This window comes from Apus apus, chromosome 11 (assembly GCF_020740795.1).
Source record: "Apus apus isolate bApuApu2 chromosome 11, bApuApu2.pri.cur, whole genome shotgun sequence".
Taxonomy (NCBI): Eukaryota; Metazoa; Chordata; class Aves; order Apodiformes; family Apodidae; genus Apus; species Apus apus.
Window position 1 is genome coordinate 6,371,611 of NC_067292.1, and position 22,875 is coordinate 6,394,485.

Genomic DNA, 22,875 nt, shown 5'->3' on the forward strand with positions numbered 1-22,875 from the left:
TGTCTACAACAGTAACTTCTGAGCCATGCATGTTTCTATACTTAATTCAATGTGGATATTTTTTGATATCTCCAAATGTACAATGTTGTCCAGAAGTTTGTGCCTCAGTTGCACTGTCAGAATGCCAGCTGTGTTCTAAGTTATTGTCACTAGTTTTTATTCACAATAAATATTTCTATAAATGCCAAAGAGTTAACAGATTTGTACAGTGTGAGAAAATGCATTCAAATTTCAAAACACAACATACAGTGGCAATGGTCCTCTCTGACAGAGATTCATCTACTACAGTCATTAAGCTATTGGCATCACTAATAATTTGTTTAAATCACAGATTCATTTTTTTTTCCTCAATCAAGTTATTTATGTAACAACTTGCTAAACAGATCTCATTTTTTCCATGTGCATTTAAATGTATGAATAAAATTTAGCATACAACATCTATGATTTAATTGTGGTTAAACTGGAATTAAAAAAACAACTTAAAACATGCAATATGTCAGTTATAATACATTAAAATGCAGAAAAATGGTATTCTGGAGTGTATTTTCAGCAGGCTCTGAAATCTTAATTGCACCCACATGATTTCGGAGCGCTTCTGCTTGCAGCATGAAAAATGAATGTGCTCATAGAGTTTGAGGCCTCAGTTAAGGAAGCCAGATGAAAATCTGGCCCTCTCCATTTTGGGTCCAGCTAGCGAAATAAGAAGAGACTAAAGTTCCAAATGGAGAATCATAATTCATAACTGCTGTCTTTTCCATATTTCTACACACAGCAGAAGTGAATAACGTGTTAGCACACGCCAGCTCTTACCACACACAAAAAAATAATATTAAAAATCCTATTTTAAAGTATAGGAAAGCAACTGCAGTGAGAATCTACACATGGAAGTCCTGCATCATTGTGAATTGCTGCTACCAATTCAGAAAATTCTATGTGGTCACTGTTGGGAAACACTATCATATATCTTTGAGGTAATTCAAGATTTTTCAGGATTTACACACACACACCCAAATATTAAGAATATTTAATTGATGTCTTACTGTCTGGCTGAAGATAACTTTAGTTCCAACCAGGTGGCACTATGCACCTCTCCAAAGTAAAGACGCACATAAAATTAATCTGTAACTTTACTGCTCACTTCTGCCTGCTGTTTCAATCACTGAAGTATCCTTACACGGAGGATTAGGCAAATGCCATGATTAATATGGTTGTAAATACTGACAACAGGTAGCTATTTTGTAGATTTAACTGAAACAATAGTGCTGTTCCCCAATTAAAGTATGCAAGTTTTAGTCAAATACGTGATAAACCGAGAAATACCAAAGTATCATAAAGACAAATCCACACCCCTACACAAATATCCAGTTCTACGGACACTGAGCTGTCAAACACTGATGCTGACTAAAATTAAATGCTACGTTGCATACAATCACAAGAGAGCAGTCCTTTTGTCTGTCAAGGGGATTAATACCAACCATAACTCCTCACATTCTCCCTACTCAATGAAGAGGAGATTCATTCCAGTGTTTTTCAGTTCCAAAAGCCTAATATGAAAGATTGGTTGGTCTGCCTCTTCCAACTGCACAAAAATCAGCTAATGCCAAAACCATCTTAGCCCAGAACATGATTAAAAACAGATCATTCATTTGATCTTCCATAACAGAGACATAGAATCAACTGCCCAAGCTGGAAACTAGCAGAGAGGAAAGACTAGGTAAGGATAAAAGAAGTAACTTGAGCCTCTCCAGCCATTTAGGTGCACTGAGACCACTTTTCCTACTCTCATCCTAATTGTAGCACTGTCTTCACATGGATCCAAGAACAACCTAGGAATACCAAAAGGTAGCCAGGGAAAAAAAAAAGAAAAATCACAGAAATAACAGCATTGCATCTCAAACTAGCAGAGAACCTAAAATTAGTCACCATTAGTCACCAGTAACGTCTCTCTCTCTAAAGAATCTACTCTGTAGATCCTTCTGCCCTATCTTTCACCAAGTTAGGCTTCCATTTTATGTATGTCACATTGTGTTCAGGTTGTGCTGCAATCAATTAAGAAGTAGAGCAAATATTAAATAGCAGTATTGTTTTATTCTATCTTCTCCCAAAGACAAATTTGGGAGATCTGACTTGTGTTTAGCTTATTCACCTGCAGAACCTTTGTGACCGTGAGAGCAAGAAAAACTGGAAGCCCTGCTCTGCTCATAAGGAGAGTTTATATGCTGCAGTGATCACAGAACTGCAGGATCTAAAATAAGCTGAAAAAACCCTTCTCCCCAAAAGCTTTATGTGAAACTGCATGGATAAAAAAAGTCTCAGAAACAGCTGTATCAACTCAAGAGTATAGGTAATGCAAACAACAAAAACAGTTGTGTTGGTTTTTTTTTTCTGTGAGGATGAAGGATTTTCTGGAATATATTTATATGAATGCAACATATTTTTCCCAGTGCTTATATACTCTGAGGCCAAATTTTATCTGTGGGCAAGGCTGCAACACTTAACAAATCCAAGCAGGAATAAAAGACTCCAATAAACTATCTTAGAAACATGATAACTTAAAGATGAATCATCTGATTTTTGCTTTCAAACAAGGAAGGCTTCTTAGCTCTAAAATACTGGTCTAATTTATATTAAATGTTTCTTTCCAGAGTAACTCTTTCCTCCCATTTCTGTTTTTCTCAATGCTCCCTCTGTTGCATCATTTGTTTCCTGTATGCAACCAGCCTCTGTCAAATTCCTACTGAGCAGAGGCTGACATTTCTTCATTCTTCATGTAGTTTCCAGAATCTCTCAGATTCTCAATCACATTCAAGAAGTTTGTTTTGTTTGGGTTTGGGGTTTTCTATGTTTTGTTTTGTTTTTTCTCTAAAAGATAATTGATTAAGACAGGAGACTTACAATCCCAGCAATTTTCCCTCTGTTCCCTGCAATCCCACTACTGCCACCACCTTCTCCAGTTTCAAGAGGTTTTGATGTTTAAACTTAATGAAATTGAGGGATTCTTTTTCTGGAGTAGTTCCATTTTACTTTTCTCATCCAGGAAGAGATCTGTGAAAAACAGCCCCTGAAGACTCTTTTCAATAGCTACCAACCAGGGAAGAACAGGCTCCCAAGTTGTGATGTGACTACGAGTACACTCTTTTATCTGCTGACAAAAAATAGTATGTGGAGCCATAAAATGTCCCACCAAAGAACAATATCAAAAGACAAACAAATCTACTCTCTCTTTTATAAATTTTCAGTCATTAGGTCAGGTGTCACCAAGACCAACAGATTCTGCAGAATACCAAAGTGTCCCTGGAAAACAGTAGTGGACCACAGAGATTAAACAGAGAATAAAATTATCTGCATCCAGAAGTTTAATATGTTCACCACTGAATACTAAAGACCTCTTCAGAGCACATCTTGTAAGAAATAAAAATACAGATATTTATTAAAATATGTGCATTTGTATAAAATTTCTTCTTCACACTTTAAAAGTATTGTAGTTTTTCTCAGAAACCGAGATCTATACAACTCAGAACTAAATTACTTTTAAAACAAAAACAAATAAAAAAAACCACAACAAAGCAAAGCAAACAAACAGCAAAAACCCAAACACATTATTTGCTTCTCCTCCTACTTTATTGATAAGGAATTTGTAAAACATTTTGAGAGAAAGAAAACTCTCTACATATATGTGTATCTTATGCTCATATGCTTTTAATAGGACTTACAGCTCCCTCATGGGAGCTGAGGAGAGCACATCACAGCATGTCTTCTCCTACAGGTGCATGAAATCAGAGCTACCAAAGCCTTTTAAGAAAGTTGGACTACCAGCTCACAGACTTGCCAAAGCATCAAGGGCAAGACTCAAGTCTGTCACTGAAGCCTGTAAGATTTCTTTCAGTTGCTCATAAAGTTACTCTAATGCAAAGGAATCACTGATCTGACAAAGCCTCTGGACACTACAGCAAAACAAATAAATGAAGAGACAAAAGGAGTTAGTGTACATGAGGGCTGGAAAACACACAGGGCTAGCATTGTAGTAATAAGATGCTACTGCCATAGAGTTGTGCTTTTGACTATATCCAGACATAGCTAAATCACAAAGCATCAGAGCCAGGAAGACCTAGTAGGTCTTCTAGTCCATTCTCCTGCCAGTGCAGATGACTGTAAGGTAACTCATCTGTATCAGATAAATGATCTACTGCTACAGGCAGTGTGTGGGGTCTGGTTTCCATCCAGCCTCAGACTTTAAACAAAATATAACTGGAAATTCATTTTGGTCAAAAGCCCACAAGTCTCACAACAGATACAGAACTTACTTAGACTTTGCTATAATGCTTGGAGTAGTCCCATCAGATACACACATCTGAGCACAGATTTGAAACAGAAATATCATAAGGCAAGGCACAGGCTACAAATGATGTTTATTACTATTTCTTTTTCCAGTTAAAATGTGAATGAAACATCAGTAAAACCTGTCCAGCACTGACAAGATGGCTTAACATACCTGTGCAAGTAAAACAATGTATGCCAACAAAAGTAAAATAGGTTTTACTGATCCCATATAATGTAATTTTCTAAGTTTTCTGGCAAAAAAAACTTCTTTAACTTGTTCATTTCTAAGGATTTATAAACATGCATACCAACTAGACTAATAAGGATGACCATGATATGATCTGCAACACACAAATTAAGAACTGCATTTAGAAGAAAGGTGGTTTTAACTTTTCACTATACCATATAGTTTTTAAAGAAATGTAGCCTATTAAAAGCATGAAGAAGCTACATTAAAACACTTCCTATTATATTTGAAATCAAGTTAGTATTAAAGCAATACTGCAAGGATTTGTCTACCTATTTCAAGAAAGTTTCAATACATAGAGATGATACATGATGATAAAATATTCTTACCAAGGATTCTGGCAGTAAAGGAACTTGTTTTAGAAGTCAGTTTTAACAATTCTTTAAATCTAAAGGACCTAAAAGTACTAAAATGTCATCTGTCTACCCATGTGAGGTTTAACTTTGGCAGTATTTCAAAAGTTTTAAAAAAAGAAATTCTTTTTTATATATTTTCCCTATGATAGCATATTTTTAAATTTGTATTAAGAGGCCATATTCTCTTGAGAAGTACAGTAAGATGTAAATGTGTTACAGAAATACTTGCAGAAAGAAAACTAAGTTTGAATAGTTACATCAATAGGTCAAACTGTGGACAAAAGCACAAAGTGTGGCATTTATTGCCAAGAGTTAACACAAAGATTTCAAATCACTTCTTCAATTTAGAGATTCATTGTTCTGTTCAAGCTAAATTAAACAAACCATTTGGAAGTTAACCTGATTATCTCAATTTAAATCGGTCTATTGTTAAGTGATGTCATTATCTCTCTGCCTTTTTTTTTTTAATATATGCTTTAAATATAATAAGAGAGAGAGAAGGTTAGAAAAGAAATCAAGACAAGCAGTGCATTAATTGCTCATCCCTGACCTCTTCAAAACCACTGCAACACTGGTAAAAGTTCCCTGAACTGTTTTTTATGCAGTTCAGCTTTGGCCTCCTTCAATACTCACAGGGGTATCAATGTCCCCTTTAAAGCTGGGGCTACACATGGAATATTAGGAGATCCGTAATTATTTAAGACAAAAATGAATGATCTTTAATTTACATTGAAAAAATAAATAAATATCCTGTTCAAAGATTATTCACTAATTTTAATTCCTGATCAGTCCGTCTGTGGGGAATTCTGCCAACTGTGCTCAGCTGATAAAGACATTAAAATAACAAAAAATTATTACATGTTATTTTCTGAGTACTTACACATTCTTGGATTTGAATGCTTCAGCAAAGTGCTGTACGCTCTGAAGAGAAGCAAGGTCTAAGGTCATTGCTTCTACCTTGGCTTTATGCTGGAACAAGAGAAAATATATAAAAAAAGATAAATAACAGCAAGTTTCGTTCACAGTATCATGTTACAGTAAATGTGCTATGAAACTTGTCTGATTCCCTTGTTTAACATTATAACCCCAAAATGAATACAAATCATCAAAAAGAATGGACGAGCACAACATTTAGTGCCAAAAGCAGCACAGCAATTCTGTGGTTCTGCTAAAAACATACACTATGGAACACACAGCTGTGTGTAATACAATCAATTGACACAAGGCAGTGTTAAGGTTAATATGGCATCTTTTCTGCCATTTAGCTGGTGACACTTACTCTAATGCCTGAAATAAAAAGTAGAACACAGTATTCTTACTGAAGGGCATTTTTTACATACCACACCAACACAAAAATGCTCAGTAAATGTTATATAAAAACCAGATAAATTCTAACTTACAATATTATATTATGTTCTAACACATATAATTCCAAAAGAACCTACTGATCATAGCAGGTGACAGAAAAGACAGCATAAAACGAGTACAGAAAACAACTGATTAGCCTGCACACTTTTTCATAGGATAAGTTTATCAGTACATAATATCTTCTAAAGAAATGGTCTACGTACTTAAAACCAAATTTTCACCTAGAAGAGAACATGCAGTCCCACACAATGGCAGGTCAACCTGAAGGTGCTAACCTTGGGCTCCACCAAAACATCTCAGTATTTCCAGCTTTAAGATCCGTTTTCTGTTCTATTGAAACATCTACGCTCCAAATTTCAGAAGAAAATGAACCAAAAGTCTAATTTAATTGTAATGACTAAAACAAAACTCATCACAGAACTAAGTGGACTGTGGCTCTTCAAGCCACAGTTCTGAACTATATTCCATCTGACTGTAGCTGTGTGGTTTTTTTCTTTTAATATAATCTCATTTTCATTCCAAATTTTCCCACTCTTACTTCTAGGTTAGAATTTCTGATTTAAAAAAGCTATGAATAGGACAATATACTTGCCAGGTTATGTTCTTAATACTGTAAGAGTATCTCCAAACAATGACAAGCAGAAGGTTCTTTGGATGTTTTCTTGTCATAGCTCAGTATTCCCTTTGTTATGTTTTCCTTCTTTCACTATAAGCCTAGGTAGCACACACTGTTGTATTTATAGCAAAATAAGGGTTTTTTAAAATAAAAAATAAAACTAAACCCCATTTTTGCTAAAAGGCATCGTTACTGTAATTGTAATCCAGTCAGAACTGATTGTTAATGGTATGTTGCAAATCCTGATCTAATGTGTCATAATTGTATTACGCTGATGTCTTTCACCATTTCACTTCATGTATTTTCAGTACTGAATTATGCCTCATTTTATGTTGTGAAGTCTTAAATGGGACTTGTCACTTTCCCAAATAGAGAAGACAGTCTTAAAATTGACCTCATAAAATCAACACACTAATACAGAAAACTCCAGCATTTTTTAAATCAAATCAACAAAAGATATGAATGCTCCCTCTACTACTTTATTTTCAATTACATCATTAAAGGAGACACTAAATAAGGGAATTAGTGTAGAATAACTGAAAGAGCTCACTTCTAAATCACAGGATTGTTACTACATGGTGCTGCTGAGTGCCTTGCTGCAGATCCCCAGGACAAGTGTCTTGACTGTGTCCAAAACCACCTTCACAACTAGTCTCAGACCAGCTTCACAAAGTGGCCAAAAGGAGAAGAGGCACAAGGGGCAGACACGTTTCTGCTGTTTGCTGAACCTTCTGGGAACAAGGTGAGCTAGAAACAACAGAAACGGTGCTTGGGGAATATTTGCACCTCCTGAAGCTCAAGACTAACCATGTCTAGGCACCAACATCCTGGCTTTGAAGAAACAGCCAAAGGCAGATCATTCTCTGGTTCTGGTTAAAAGAGAGGACTCTCTTTTAAACACATCACTGTAACATTCTGAAAAGTGCAAAGAAAAAATTTGTCTTTTATTTCACAATTTTATGCCCAGTTCTAAAAGCATTTAATCAATATTTCTGGGTAAGTTTCATTTGTCTAAGTAACACCCAAAAATAGTTTGTCTCATTTTGTACATGCTGTTCCCTATTGGAGCAAAAATATTAACAATTCTTAAGTGCAATTGGTAATATTTTGCACTCATGCTACAAAAATGCTTATTGAGCCAGAAACTAACAGGAAAGTGAAAGCATCCAGAAAGCAAGCAATTTCACTATGTGCAATGTATTCACTTTACAGCTTAAAAACTGTTTAAAAATGAACACTGCATGGTAGAGTAGTTTGGCAGTAAACATGATTGTGCATTTGTGTCTTGGTATTGAAGAAGGAGCCTTTTTTCATAGTGAATTTTTCATTCAAATGTAAGTGATGATTTACGTTAAATATAGGTAAAGCATAGCTACATTTTCCTGAAGGATTGCAAGGAAGTGAAGAGCAGTACAATAAGTTGAAGCATAAAAGCTTTCTCTGTCATAATATTTATTATAATGGCATATAAAATAGCTGAAATAAATAATAGATGACTAAAAGTAAATTCATATGATAAAGAATCTTTCAGCAGACACCATTACTTCTGACTGCTCCAGTTTCATAGAGAGTTGAAGAGTCTTAATGAATATGCTGTAGCCCCTGTATCTTAATGTAAGTACAAGTCACTTTGTAAGGGCCCACTTAAAATGTAACATAGTGGACACTAGAAAATGTACTGTATAATTTTACTCTCAAAAATCATAATGTATATATTTAAAAGCCCTTCACTCAAAATGGAATACGTAGCACAACAACAAAAACACGACTTCAAGGAACTGAAAATATGATAAATTGGTAAAAAGCAGTTAAATTTTATAAAGAAAAATCTTGATGACAACATCTGGAAGTTCTAATATGCAGTACGAGAAACAGAAAATCTTCAGGAAGAAAAGGATTTGACATCAAAGCTGATATAAAAATCTGTGAAATTACCTTCAAATAGGTAAAGTGAACAACCAAAAACTGAGCATATGACAGGCAATGCCCAAATAAACCTGTATTTCCATGTTGAGGACAAAGTAGAGGATGTTTTAGAAGCACATCATACAATTTGATACATTGCTTATGACAGTCAATAGCCAGTGCCATGCACTATTTACAGAGGTACGTAATAGGGAAAAAGGCTTTCACTCAAGATTAGGACTGTAACTATTATTGTTCATAATGTAGTCAAGATTTGGTGCTTCATGCAAAACTCTATTTATGTAATGCCAGCTTCATCTTGTGTGCTCTGAATACCTCTCATGGAACTGACTGGGAGAGATTAATCACAACACCTTAAGAGTAATTCAACACACATGCTAGATGCTTTTTCTTCTGCTACATTTGTTATATTTTAATACAGTTTATTAGAAGACATCATGGTGGAACAATTTTACACTCATTTTTCTAGTTCTCCTCCCCAGAATATCAGCAGTTTCTTTCTATACACTGCTTTCAAATTTTCACTAACTTTATCCAAGAGAAGATGGTACACAACACAACCCAATTTCCTACATATTATTTTATGAGTCCATATATGTGACGTACAAGGAAGTAGCTGGGACTGACTGTGATTCTTCATGAAAAATCAGGTATTAAAAGCCTTTTCTTTGATTAGAAAGAAAATTATTATGTAATACTTGGTTTCACTATTTCCCAACACATTTGTTGTACCTGCATTTTGGTTGTAATTTACTGGTATAAATGTTTCCACTATTTGTCTTGCTCAATTTTGTCAAACACGTTTCATGCTGAGTGTGAGCTCTCCCAAAACCTGATTTTCTAAAGCCTGGTTCTTCCTGCTTAAGTAACTAGATCTTCACGCATTCCTTTCTGCAATTAATATATTCTGAGAAGTAAATTTTGCCACAGCAATCCTAAATCATGCTTCAAAACAGTAAGATAAGTAAATCTCCCAAGGTTATTTTAAAGATTATTTATTCCTTAACCAGAGGGAAGGAAAAACCATAAAAAATTACTAGACTTTTATTTCAGAATACTTCTTTTTGTAGGTTCCTAATGCCTCTGATTTTTCCTAGATGAACATGGTTCCACTGCAGGCAGTATTCATCTGCTTCAATAACAAGAAGTTACATGTTTAAAAAAAAAACTATACCTCTGCCATAGGTTTTGGCAATAGGAATTTGTTTAGTTCTTAATGTACATGAACTGTGGGTATTTACTTGGGAGCCTATATTTAACTGGATTGTTCCTTTCCCTGGTTATAGATAATTTCTTTCCCTCTCCAAACACCCATTCCTGTAAAGCTCATTTGAATTTATCTTGGGGAATCTCAAATAATCTTGGCAGTATATTACATGAATATGGTTTACTCATCTAATAAACATATCTTCTTGTTTACAGAATAATCAAGGGAGCCTGGGAACACGTAACAGAACCTCAACTGTGGAGAGCCTCCCATTCAAATGTTTGCAGATCTTCTCATTCTGCAAGATTTGAAGTGATAGCAGAAAACATTTTCAAAAGCAGTGACAAGGCAAGCAGCACTGGGATAATTTAGAAGCTCTAGACTTTGTTTCCTTCTAAAAATTCCTCAATTTGAAGTTTTTAAGATTAAACAAACCCAGCTAACGGGTTGCTGAGAAATATGCAATATAGGACACAAAAAGGGTAATGGGTTTGTTGGAAATGGCAGAGGCTGAAGGAAAAAACAGTACTTCTAAACAGACTAAACCAGTAACAATACAGACTAAACCAGCTGCAATACAATATGATTGTTGTTAATTATCCATAAATTTAAAGATATGCTAACTCATATGTACAGCTATACATACACTGGTCTATAAAAGTCAGAGCAGGATTTCACATGCACTTTTTACACACAGAGAAGTTAGCACCCCTACAGCAGATGACAAACAAGACGAGAAAAGCATGATGGTCAAAAGGGCAACAATGTTTAAGTAAATACAAAATGAACCCTTTTTCCCTGTTCTCTCATGATCCATAATCATAAGCTATGTTGTTGCCTGAAAGTGCAGACATGCACTGTGCAGTGCATTAATCCTTCAAACACTAACAGATGCTGGCAGGGATTTAGGCTGGAATGTATTTACAAAGTGACAAATTATGTTCTGTATTATACAGAGAGAGAAAGAGCACCCACAAATAGGCTGATAAATGTCAGCTGCAGTCACAACAAACGGTTTATTTTTATTATACTGTAACCACAAATGTTTTTTGCAGGAAGGCCCAAAGATTTATTTGTTGCAGGAAAAAACAAGATTATATATGACACAAAGTAATAACTGTGAGATCACTGATGTTCTGGGCAGCCTGCCCTCCTGGAAGCTATGTTCAGATTGAAAAATGTTGCTTAAAAATTGTATGTTATATGACACAAAATAAATAGTTCATAAATCTGTATTGAAACAACAATAACTAATAATTAAGGACAGTCTTAGGACATGGTTTATTCAAGTTGAACAGAAAGCAGACTCTTTCCTTTAGTGGAATGATGAAAATGAAAGAGCGATATTAAAATCGTTTTAGATTTTTTAAAAAGTGCTATAATTGCTAGATGGAAGCAACATATATTTTAAATATGGTCACAAGAGCAATCTGAACATTTAGTGTATCACAATTAATTGGCAGAATAGTGACGTCTGCAGGTTTAAGAATGCATTGCAGCTATTCTGAAGTATGTCAAAGCTTGACAATAGATTTAAGGAACAGTCCTTTGCCCCTACTCTTAATAGAAAAAGACATATGATTATGGTTAAAAGTAACCACTTCTTTAATAATGAATAATTTCCGGAGCTTCAACACAAGTAGAAATAAACACAAGACAATGAAAGAACAGAATGAACAGCTGTTTCAGATGTTTGAATTGGCAGCTCACAATCTCCTAGCTTAAAACAATATAAAACAGGTATCTCACAGCATATTAATCACCAAAAAAACCCCCCACAAATTCTATTGTTTCAACAACTCTTTACATCCCCTAGCTACACTGAAAATGGTTCCATTGTTATATATGTAATTTTAGAAAGTGAAATAAAAGGGCCAAATCACATTAGTAAAGATCTCTTGGACACATAAGGATTGGCAGGATGAGGTTCTTAATACACACTCAATATACATAACATAGGAAAAATATTAAGTCTTTCTGTATGCAAAAGAAAATATCAAGCACATTTGAACAGTACTAGAATATGGAAACCTGGCATTATGCCACCTGATTTGTGATCAAAAAAGAAGTTTTTCTGTACTTTCTTTCTAAAGAAATAAAGATGGTATGACAAAATAAAAACCAAAATGAACACACAGGCTGGAATTGAATTTCTCTGAAAATACTGCTCATCTCAGAAATAATTTTGTTCTACTTGCAATCAGCAAGATAGATATAAAACCAAACACATCATTAAAAACAAACTAATTTCAGGGTTGTCTAAAAATCTAAGGTCAAAGTCTAGATGGTATCTTTTATAGATGCAAAAAGCTGATGGCATTCAGGCACAGACAAGAGGGGTCATAAGGCCATATCCCATTGTTCTAATAATTAAGGAAGTTTAAAATGGCTTTAGTGTAAATGTGAATTAACTCCAAAACCAAGTGTCTCATTTTGAAGCACCATCACTCTGAAATTTTCATTTGCTAAATATACATGAATCACCTGATAAAACTTTGATCTCTAGATATAAAAGTACTCCAGAAAATGTATGTATCATGCAGCAATGCAGCAGCAGAGTTAAGGGTCACCTATCATTATACTTACTAGAATACTTATTTTCTGAATGCAGGTTGCCAATGAAAAATGTAGTGACAAGGATGGAGAATACACCTTAAAAAGTAGTACAAGTATTTTTAAGTGCAAAACAAGAAACTGCTGCCATTACAGCCAGTAAAGCAGGAAGAAAAGCGTATTAACAACCTACGTTTAACTTTAAATATCTGCTTGAAGAATAGGTGTGCAAGATTGATATGTTTTATAGATAAGAGGGAAAGGGAAGCAAGCAAGAAAAAAATACAACTACCACTGCCTTTTCCCTTCATAAAAGCAGCAAAACTGCACACAAAGAACTGAATATGAAGAGAAGCTGCATGTTAAGTGTCTGAGTAATACTCTCTCTACTGGACAGAAAGACTGCCTTCTGCAACCATAACTGTTAATGGCATCTTTTAATGTAGTCATTTGATTATTAAATTGTTTTAATTTAACAGATATTGTTACAGAGCTAAACAACTGGCACATATTCAAAATTCTGCTTTTTAACCAGGTAGCTTAGATGTTTCCCCAATGTTAAGGTAAATACTGGGTGCACCTAGCTGAACACCTGAAAAAATAGCAGCTACTGTACATCTTACCCATATGCCATGTGCAAAAATGTAAAACATATTAAAAATTTTCAAAAAAAAATTCTGAGCAGATGTTTATAAACAGAAGGTAACGGATAAAAACCCAAACACAATGCTGCATTATGTTACATGATTCACTGATGAACCCATTGGAACCACAGCAAAAAGCCCTTCTGGAAAACTTCCAGAAATTAAAAGGTGCAAACAAGCTGCCTAATACCCTTGCGTAGACTGAATTCTTATGAAGAAAATAAAGTTTATTGTCTGGAAACAGAGAAAGCATGAGGAAAGCACTAAAGCAATGGAGGTGAACAATTAGACAGATGTTCACTTAAGGAAATAAAGAGAACAGAAGAAGCCATCACTGAGGAATTTTACGAGAATACTGACAACTCTGCACCTCATCAAGGGCACTGGTAAAGTTAAAGCCACTGAAGCCGTTTCTACTCAACTCCAGAATAACTGCTGACCTTGCAAAAGTCTGCATTTACTAAACGTGGCTTAGGAAAATAGCATTATACTATTCATTGTACTATTTTTCCCAAACTTCAGCCACATACTGTACTGCATATTTCAAGAAAATTAACTTTATTTCCTTGCATAATATTACATATATTCAGACTTTTTTTCCTAACTAAGCTTGTGTATCAGGAAAACCTATATTTAAAAAGCTTTTGTCATTTAAGTAAAATTAAATACTGTGAATTACACCTGATCCTTGTAAGAGTGCATTTGTGAACAGCTGGAATGGCTTTTGCTTAATATGATTGTGTGTGTTTCTCAAGTAGTCAGGAGTTTGCATAAAATGCAGTATGGCAATCTGGACATGTTTTAAAACATACAACTTTTGGCATTTGACTGCTGAAAGAATGGAGAAAATCTATACTTTGTTTATAAATTGTCTTGGAGAGCTAAAAAATATGGACATACATGCCAGCAAAAGAGAAGGAATTAATAATAAGAGGTAAGAATTTTTTTGCCAAGGACAAAAGTATTACTTTTCTGTGCTCATGCAGGCTAAGGTACAAATGTAATTTGTTCCGTAAACATATGGGTTTTGTTTAAAATATAATTTCTAAGTTCTGTCTGGTTTATGATAAAACTCCCCCCACAGGTTTTCAGAAAAATACTTCCTCCAAATCTCAAGTGCATTACTGATTTCTCCCTTTATCTACTCATGTAGTACTCATGGAGTTTGGAACTAGATGATCTTTAAGGTCCTTTTCAACCCAAACCATTCTATGATTCTAGGATTCTGTATATTTTTAGAAATTACTCTCAAGGTAATCTGAAACTGTAGCTTAGTATCAATAACACAACCCTCATCACTTTCTGATACGCAGTGGGAGACTCCCGACAACATCCATCACTTGTTTCTGAACAGTGAATACACAGCACACATCCCCACAGCCACCTAGTGAAGGGCATACAAATATCAGAAGTAAACTACCCAGTTACCCAAAGAGTTCCCACCAGCGTTGGAAACTGGACACGTCAAGAGGGTTCTGGAATATCATGAGCAAAAACAAATCCAGGATCAGGCTGCAGAGATGGGGAGGAAGCACTAATTGGGACCTATGTCCTTACCTAAATATTACTTGTACATAAAGAAAAAAAAATGCTAGGAAGTAGATTTTTATAAAATACCCATGGATCTTTAACAGCACCAGAATGCCTTTTTTTCAGCAGCAGTGACCAGTTCCACTACAAAAAGCCAGAGCTCATTCATTGCAGATGGTTTTGCAGTGTTTGCAATACAGGCAGTAGCTCAGCCAGCTCTGCAGGGCACAGCTGTGTATTTCCCACATACTCATGTTTGAAAGTTCTCAGTAACACAGGAGAAATGCACAGGAAAACTTCACCATTCACATTTTAAATAATATAAAAGATGTAGAATGTGATTGATTTCACACTAGAGAGAATTGAAATTACAGTTATGGGATAGGTTTTTTTCATGCACTGTGAGGTCAAGTTATAGTAAATAATTAATGAATTAGGAAACAAATTTTCTGTAAGGCAACACATAAATTCTATTCAATGGGATCTAAAAGTGTAGATACACCAGAAAGCCATGTAATATATCACAAAATGAAGAAAATGTATGATACTCAGGAATAAGGGGGAATTTGCCATTATATTGGAATAACTGTTATGGAATATAAATAACATCTTTCCATACATACACAACATCTCATATTCTGCAAGAAAAAGGGATTTTAAAAACCTTTTTGCTGTTGATTTTCATAGTGAAATCTGTTTCCTCATCTCTGCAGCAGTTTGATAGGTTCTCACACATCGGAGAGTGGAATGATCATGTGGATCACAGTCTGGACAAAATCACAGGGCTCCTTCTCTGGTCTTACTGCTGATTTGCTTTTAGATTAAGTCCAGTTCCTTTACCAGCATAAATGTCACAATCTGTGACATTTAGAATCTACCTTAGAATCTTGAAAATTTAATGCAATATTGAAGTGAACCTGGTTAGACTTCTGTGGGCCACTGAGATACAACTTAGTATCATGGATGCAAGCAGAGAAGTCAAAATGGAAACCACAATACCACCAAAAGTCACCCAATATCTTGATACATAATATTAGTTGAATCTGGAGCTTTCTAGATCAGCGGATGGGAAGCTTGCTTATTCAACTGCATAAAATTCATGTTCTTATTATCTTCTCAGCAATTAAAAAAATGACTTTTGCTAAGAGGTTAAACTATTCTCAATTTCAGATTCAACTATGATGAAATACTTCATAGAAGAGAGAAGGAAAAGGGGTAGGGGGAAAAAAACCACAACTTTTGAGGAATATACTTCTCTCTTATGGTGGTTGCTGAAAGCCAGTCAGTCATTTAAAATCATCCCAAAGGCTAAAAAAAATAAAAAATAATAAATTTGGCAAAGTTCCTGCCAAATTTTTGTTATCACGTGCAGCCAATTTATCACATCTATTTCCTAACTAGTTTGGACTAAACCCTTTTAGATAAATGGATGTTAGGTCTCCAACAGCAACTGCCTCACTCTATAATGTACTAACTTTGGGTCACAGTAATTGCAGATAAGGACAGTGAGAGTACATACAGCCAAAATTAAGAATAGGTTTTGAGATAATTTACAAACACTATGATTTTCACAGCTCTAAATATAAGTCAATAACCAGCAGTAGTATATGTAAGCAATTTGAACCCTGTCCTAACAAAATACATCAAGTTCCACTCAGATGTAATAACTGATGCACAAACAACCCCTGGCAACAGTGTGTGTTCTCCTACCAGGCTGAAGAACAGCATACAAAATCAGAAACAACAGGCTTGTAATTTTTACACTCTTCTAATACTAGAAACGCATTCACCTTGCAAATTCCGAAGACATAAAAAAAAATAAACAAACTTGTCAAGGAAATCTAGAACAAATTTCATCCTTCATAACAACTGTGATAATTTTATACAATGTAATGCTTAAAGCAGTCAGGACTATGCAGTGTTTCATGTAAAAGCCATCGTTCCTATGCTGTGCTCCACAGACTATATAGTTTACAGAATCCTATCATACTTTCATTATTTTTAGGTAAAATTTCTATAGCCATGATGTACCTTATTAAATGTTTCAGAACTGACCATGATACATAATGGCTGTGAACTCTGGAAGGAGACTGAAAAGCCCATGACCATTCCTAATCTCTATGTTTAACTACATTGCTGACAAAGTTAGCCATGTTAGTTAGCTCCCCTGTCACAAAACCAGTCAGCACAATTTTTGAGTCTTTTTTTTCTTCCACTTCATTCTGTCTTCTCCAATCTAGACAGCAAATTGGACCAGTTAAAGAACGCTGAATTGCACAAGGCACAATTTCAAGGCATGACTCACTAAGTTTTTCAGGCCCATGTGAAAGGATATGCCAAGATAAGGGAGAGTAGGTTTATATTTATAAGACTTTGATTAAGGAGGCAATTTGAGGAGGACAGAGACAAGTTAAAGAAAAATTAAAAGGCACCAAAAGTACTGAATTTTGTTTAAAAAAAAAAATCAATAGCATCCCTATAATCAAGTAAATCATTAGAGAGTTTAATAAGTTAAATTATCCAGCAATGAAAAATGTCATCGATGAAGTAGGTGAGGCAATGAGCATATGTAAGCCAACCGCTGAGATGCCTTTTAGCACTTGCAAGCATTTGGTTTCAATTTAGTTTTTCAAATGCCTCATGCTATATTGCTGGACTTCAATGAAATAAAATTAGATTAAATAAAATTAAATAAAATAATCACTATAAACAGGCCAGATAAAAACCTGAGCTGTTTCTCAGAACTGCATAAAGAGCCATGCAGTAATTTTCTAAAGGCATCAAGTTCAAATGTTGGCAGTTTTTGTTTGTTCCTGAAGAGCAGGAAGAATATACACCTAAAAATAATGTTACTGCCAGCACCATAGAATAAAATGCCACCATTACAGATTTGGCTCCTAATTTAGCAAGCTTAAGTAAGTACCAATTTGCATTTTAAAGGTAAACAGCTTGGCATACCTGACTCCTGTAAACTTCTGAAAGGTTAATAGTGTGCTCAGTTCCCATTAAAATTGACAGCAATGGAGGCACACTGAAAATTTTGTATTTCCTTTAAAAATAGCCTTTTGCAGTTAAGTTAAATGATTTGCTTTAAATAAGTAAATTTATCTAAGGTAAATAAGTAAATATATCTAAAATTTAAACACTGCATCAAGAGCAGCAGAAAGATGACAGCCTAAGGAAAGACCTGAACTGAATCCCTTTCAGCAGATGATTTTCCATTTCAGTTTGCTGACTGATGTTTGTTTCCAAGTTACATGATGTCGTTTCAAAGGTGCCACAAGCTGCAGGCCTCTGTGCTGACCAGACTACATGAAACCATTTTAACTTAGGCTCCAAAGCTGGAAATGTTAATTCATCATCCTGTCAAAATAATGACATTCATTCATAAATACCATCCAATCTCCTCCACACTTGGCTGAGTCTTCTGTTCAGCCTAGTGAAACACACTAATTACACACCTTCCCTGCCTGTCCTCTGGACAGTGTACCTCACTGTATTTGAAAAGAGTAATGATATAGAACTAAAAACTGGGCAAACACCCTTAAACTTGTTGGAAGAAGAGACAGGCCAGAGAACCTAGGCGTGTTAGGTGCCATACTCAGTCCATCAGATGCCAAGCACATCCCTGAGCACCCTATAGTACAACTCCTCCACAAAGTTTTTTTGCCATCTTGCTCATGCAGGATTAATTTAAATGTATCAGGCTGGTGATGATCTCAGAGCATTCAGCTTTCCACAGCCCTCCTCAAAAGCACAGTGTCACACGTACATAAATCAAGAAGCAAAGTCTAGAACATCTCAAATGAACAGCATAATCTTTTGTCTCCATTGTCCTGGTAACATGGGGCAGTTGCAATTAGGCAGTGCAAAGGCTTTGCTCTGAAATTACCCATCTGCAGCCAAGTTCTTCACTAAGCCGTAATTCTGAATGGATTCCTGAATTTTAAAGCATTAAAAACAGGTTTAAAAAAAATTTATCAGGGTTACACAGCATCTCAGAGACAGGATCTAACCAGAGTCACCCAGGTTTCACAATAGATGTTAAAATCTTAATGCCATCAGCTTTCATGAATGTTCCTCTTAATAAGGTAAAGAAAAAAAGAAAATTTAGATCTGACCTTTAAAAAATATTCTTTTCATGTTTTTTAACCATTGTGGTGATAAGGAGGAAATGTTTTTCTGAATGAGTATACTGTACCTTTAATGGCTCATTTGTAGTTCAGAATAAAATCTGAACTATTTGTTGTTCATTGTTGTTATATTCTGTTTCAAGGTTCATAATTTGAAAATTGACTTTGGGGACTTTTTGCTTGGTCTATTAAAATGATTCATGTTGCATTCAACATAAATTGTGCATACACAGAGGAGGTTTAGCACACGTATTCACAGTATAATAACTAAAGTGAATTTTGTACAAGCTGCAGTTTGTGGCAAGGATGCAGTATCATTTGTCTTAATTTTTCTTCAGCATTACATTAGGCTACTGCATTTACATTTTCAGGTATGGCTAAACACTTTAAAACTTTCTTTTTACAGCATGAGTAAAGAGAGAATCAAATCTACACGTTTATATGATGTAACAAAGTAATGCCTTTTACTGTCTAAAGTACACATGGATTTACTTTCCATTTACCTTCCTGCACAAAGGCAGCTGCAAAGTACATGAAATATTCACCAGCTATGAATCACATAGTGTTCCTATTAAAAAGATGATAATGTTCTGTTTTACCTTTCAAACCGTGATATGGTAACAGTCACAGTGCCTAAGTGGTTTCGTCACTTCAAACTACCAAAGTAATATACAATACGGGATGAGTGTGTTTAGTATTTTATAAAGGTTTAGGACAATCTTCTCTCAACTAAGTAAATAATTAAGAGCTGAGATCCTGTTTCAGATACTAGGTTCAGAAATATTTATTTTGCAAAACCTGAGTAAGTGGATTTGCCAGGAGAGTGTGAATCACACTAAATACATGGACAGGGGAAAAGAGAAACTATTATTCTAATCTAATTATCACTCTAGCATCATTAAGTGTCAGAAAAAGTTCATCTGTTGTATGTGTTTATTTAAAAACTAGTTAAATATTTCTAACATGAACATTTTTGAGAAGATATTTCAACAGCTGCACTGACTGTGATTTTTCACTATGGTTATATTCTGGTTTTCACTTCTGCAGTGCAATTTGCTGCTCACACAGATTTTCGGTGTACAAGTGCCAATGTTTGAGAGAAAAAAGCGTTCCGAAATTCATATCTATGGACAAAATGTGTGAGCAGACAGTCTGCACAAATAGGTTTTGTGTACAAAAATTCTTGCATCCTATAAGAACAAGATGACCTGCATATTTAGGAACTAATCAATCCCTAGAAGTTACTTTATTTTGATACCAACAACAAAAAAGAAAATCTTAAAAGCAAACAACTTTGTCTAAATGGAGTCAAATAATCCGGAATGGATTTTGCACCAAAAAAAAGATAAGAAGCCATTATGCACTTAATATTGCATTATGAAGGAGGCAAGTTCATTATTTTGTCTTCAGGAAACTTTTTTTCTTTGTTTTTGATGGTTACGACAGTCCAGAATTATTTCTGAGATGCAATATACACTTGTCTAGATTTTAATATAACCTGAGAAGCATTTAAAAGTGCAGTATACTTAACACTGGACCTTTTCTGACCATCAAAGCAACCCAAGGTGAACCCCACCTTCAGCAGAACCATAAACCATCATGCCTGACCAGCAAAAGTTTCTTGCTGTGCTGTCAGGGCCCAACAAAGACAGTAACATAAATGCACATGCAAAAAGTGTTTTCAATCTTCACTTTAGTTGCTTTGCTAGGATCTCTGTCATCTAAATATTTTATTCTCTAAGGGGAGATGAGTTAATAAAATTGCTTCCACCACCCAGGCACTAAATGAGCCTGACATCCACCGAGTAGGAGGTAGCAACTCCCCCACAGACCACATAACAGTAAGAGCCAAATTTTCAGCACTACTTTTTCATTTTTCTAAGTAAACAGATCCTCCCAGAACTACCAAATTTTTCTAATTCTTCTGTCAGTAGCACATAAAAGAACATAAACAAGTATCAGAAGACTGCATAGCTAGTTCAATGTGCCCTGTTAGGCTCTAATAACCAAGACTGAGGGTAAGCAGCTCCTGTTGCCAGCTGGGTAAGAACCACTTAAATATTATGGGTTTGCTTTCTTCCCTCATACACATCCATATTTTACCTAGGAGTTTATTTTTCTGTCAGGGCACCGTAAGAGCAACTCTAGAATGAAAGTCACTTTCTCTGCCCACTGTAACACTCCTCCCGACACCACCGTAGCTCAGGCTGTGGGCACACGAACAAGGAGGCACACACCTGGAGCAACTCACACTGCAGCACCTTTGTGAGATGAGCTGTGCATCCCAGGGGTGAAAAACATCTGGACTGTGCAACAAAACACAGGCTTGGGCAAGACTGATGGATGTCACCCAAATCCACCCAATGGTAAATGTGCAAAAGCTGTGGCAGGGCAAACCCAACTTTTGGAGTTTACAACTTTTTAGGACTGGAAGTATTTTGTTTCCAAAAGGCAGCATGTTTACACATCCTGGGTTTGAGAAAAAGCAGCCTTACTCTGGAATTAAAGTGAAAGAGTTCACACGCCATCAGATAGATAATAGCTACTTGGGTTATCTTTCCTTCATAGGCAGGGCTTAACAGAGATCGTCCTCACGGGTCACATTCCATACAGTGTGCTAAGACCAACTATCTGCAGAGAACATCTCAGGCAAAAGAAAAAAACTCACAAAAAATAAAATAAAAACCTCTTGATTCACAACATTTATTACACTCCCATTAAGCAGAATTTTCTCATACATTTTTTTAATAATTACTATTTTAACTACAAAAAAAGAAATATTCTGAAAGACTTGCTGAAGAACAATCAGGATAACAACAGATTTTATAGAAACACAAAAATGAGACACACAAAGAAATATATTTTCTGGAATTAAATACAGCATAGAAAGTAGGAGTCATAAAAACCTCTTTCCCTAATTTTTATATACAATACTCAACTGTAGGACTTGCAATATATACTTAATAATTCGGCTCTCATAAGTAGCATCAGTTTCCCACCACATTTTGCAATCACAAACTTATTAAAATCTTGGAAATATATCATTAAAGACCTTTATTAACCATATTAATTAAAATTGAGGAAATTTGAATAAAAAATGTAATGCAGAAAACAAACAGAAATCCAAGTAGAAGCACTTAATTCCAAAATGCATTTAAAATCACAGAGATGCAGGTTCTGTATGTGTTAAATCATAAGGGGTAAAGAAAAAAATAATAAAATCTATATGTTGATCTTTTTGGGTGGAAACAAATTATCTTATTTACTACATGAATGGTTTCCTCAATTTGACGCCAATCTTTGGAGGCAACCTCAACCTGTCTGAATTAAACAGTCTGCAGAAGAAAAGACTAGATTATTTTATTACAGAATACTGTTTAAAAATAAAATTGAAAGATTACTTTACCATACATTGAAAATAAGAACATGCACTTCACTCTAGCTTACAAAAATCTAATTTTACTTTTTCTGTTCTGAGAGAAGTTTGATAAGTAGGAGACATGTTTATGTATGCATATATATATATGTGTGTGTGTATGTAGAAATTCCCCTCAGACAGATAGCACTTAAAAAAAAGGAGAACTTAATTTTTTCTCATCTGTGTACTGTGATTATAAATGTTGCAATCAGAAGACCCTTTGGTATTTAACCTTTTTATCTGCAATAACTGCACTGTGTATAGACAACACAGATACACTTTGTCATCACAAATAATGTCATAACTCAGTCTTGGCTTATGCTTGTAGAGAAGTGACTTTTTTTTAAGATATACATGCATATTGGAAAACAACCAGAATCATAATAAATTAAATCCCAGGAAACGTGATAGTGGTCAGATGAAAATATCTCTGATAGACAAATATTTCTTAACATCTAATTTTCAAAGTTGTGAGCAAAACCAATGAAGAGTTTTAACTCAAGTTAAACTTGCATTGTCCATTCATGTAATTTTATAGTTCACTGGTACACAGATTT

The 22,875-nt window shown here is 35.0% G+C and overlaps 1 protein-coding gene across 3 annotated transcripts in view; it reads right to left on the minus strand.

Moving 5' to 3' along the window:
- The window catches only part of WWOX (WW domain containing oxidoreductase), a 481,619-nt gene that overhangs the window by 381,309 nt on the left and 77,435 nt on the right, over positions 1 to 22,875 (minus strand). For all 3 annotated transcript variants that reach the window (XR_007890610.1, XM_051629650.1, XM_051629652.1), the window contains exon 6: positions 5,804 to 5,892. Coding sequence is in view for 2 of the 3 variants with exons in the window: in XM_051629650.1 (XP_051485610.1) it covers positions 5,804 to 5,892 (89 nt within the window). In the remaining variant the exon portion in view is untranslated. The remainder of the gene's footprint in view (positions 1 to 5,803; positions 5,893 to 22,875) is intronic.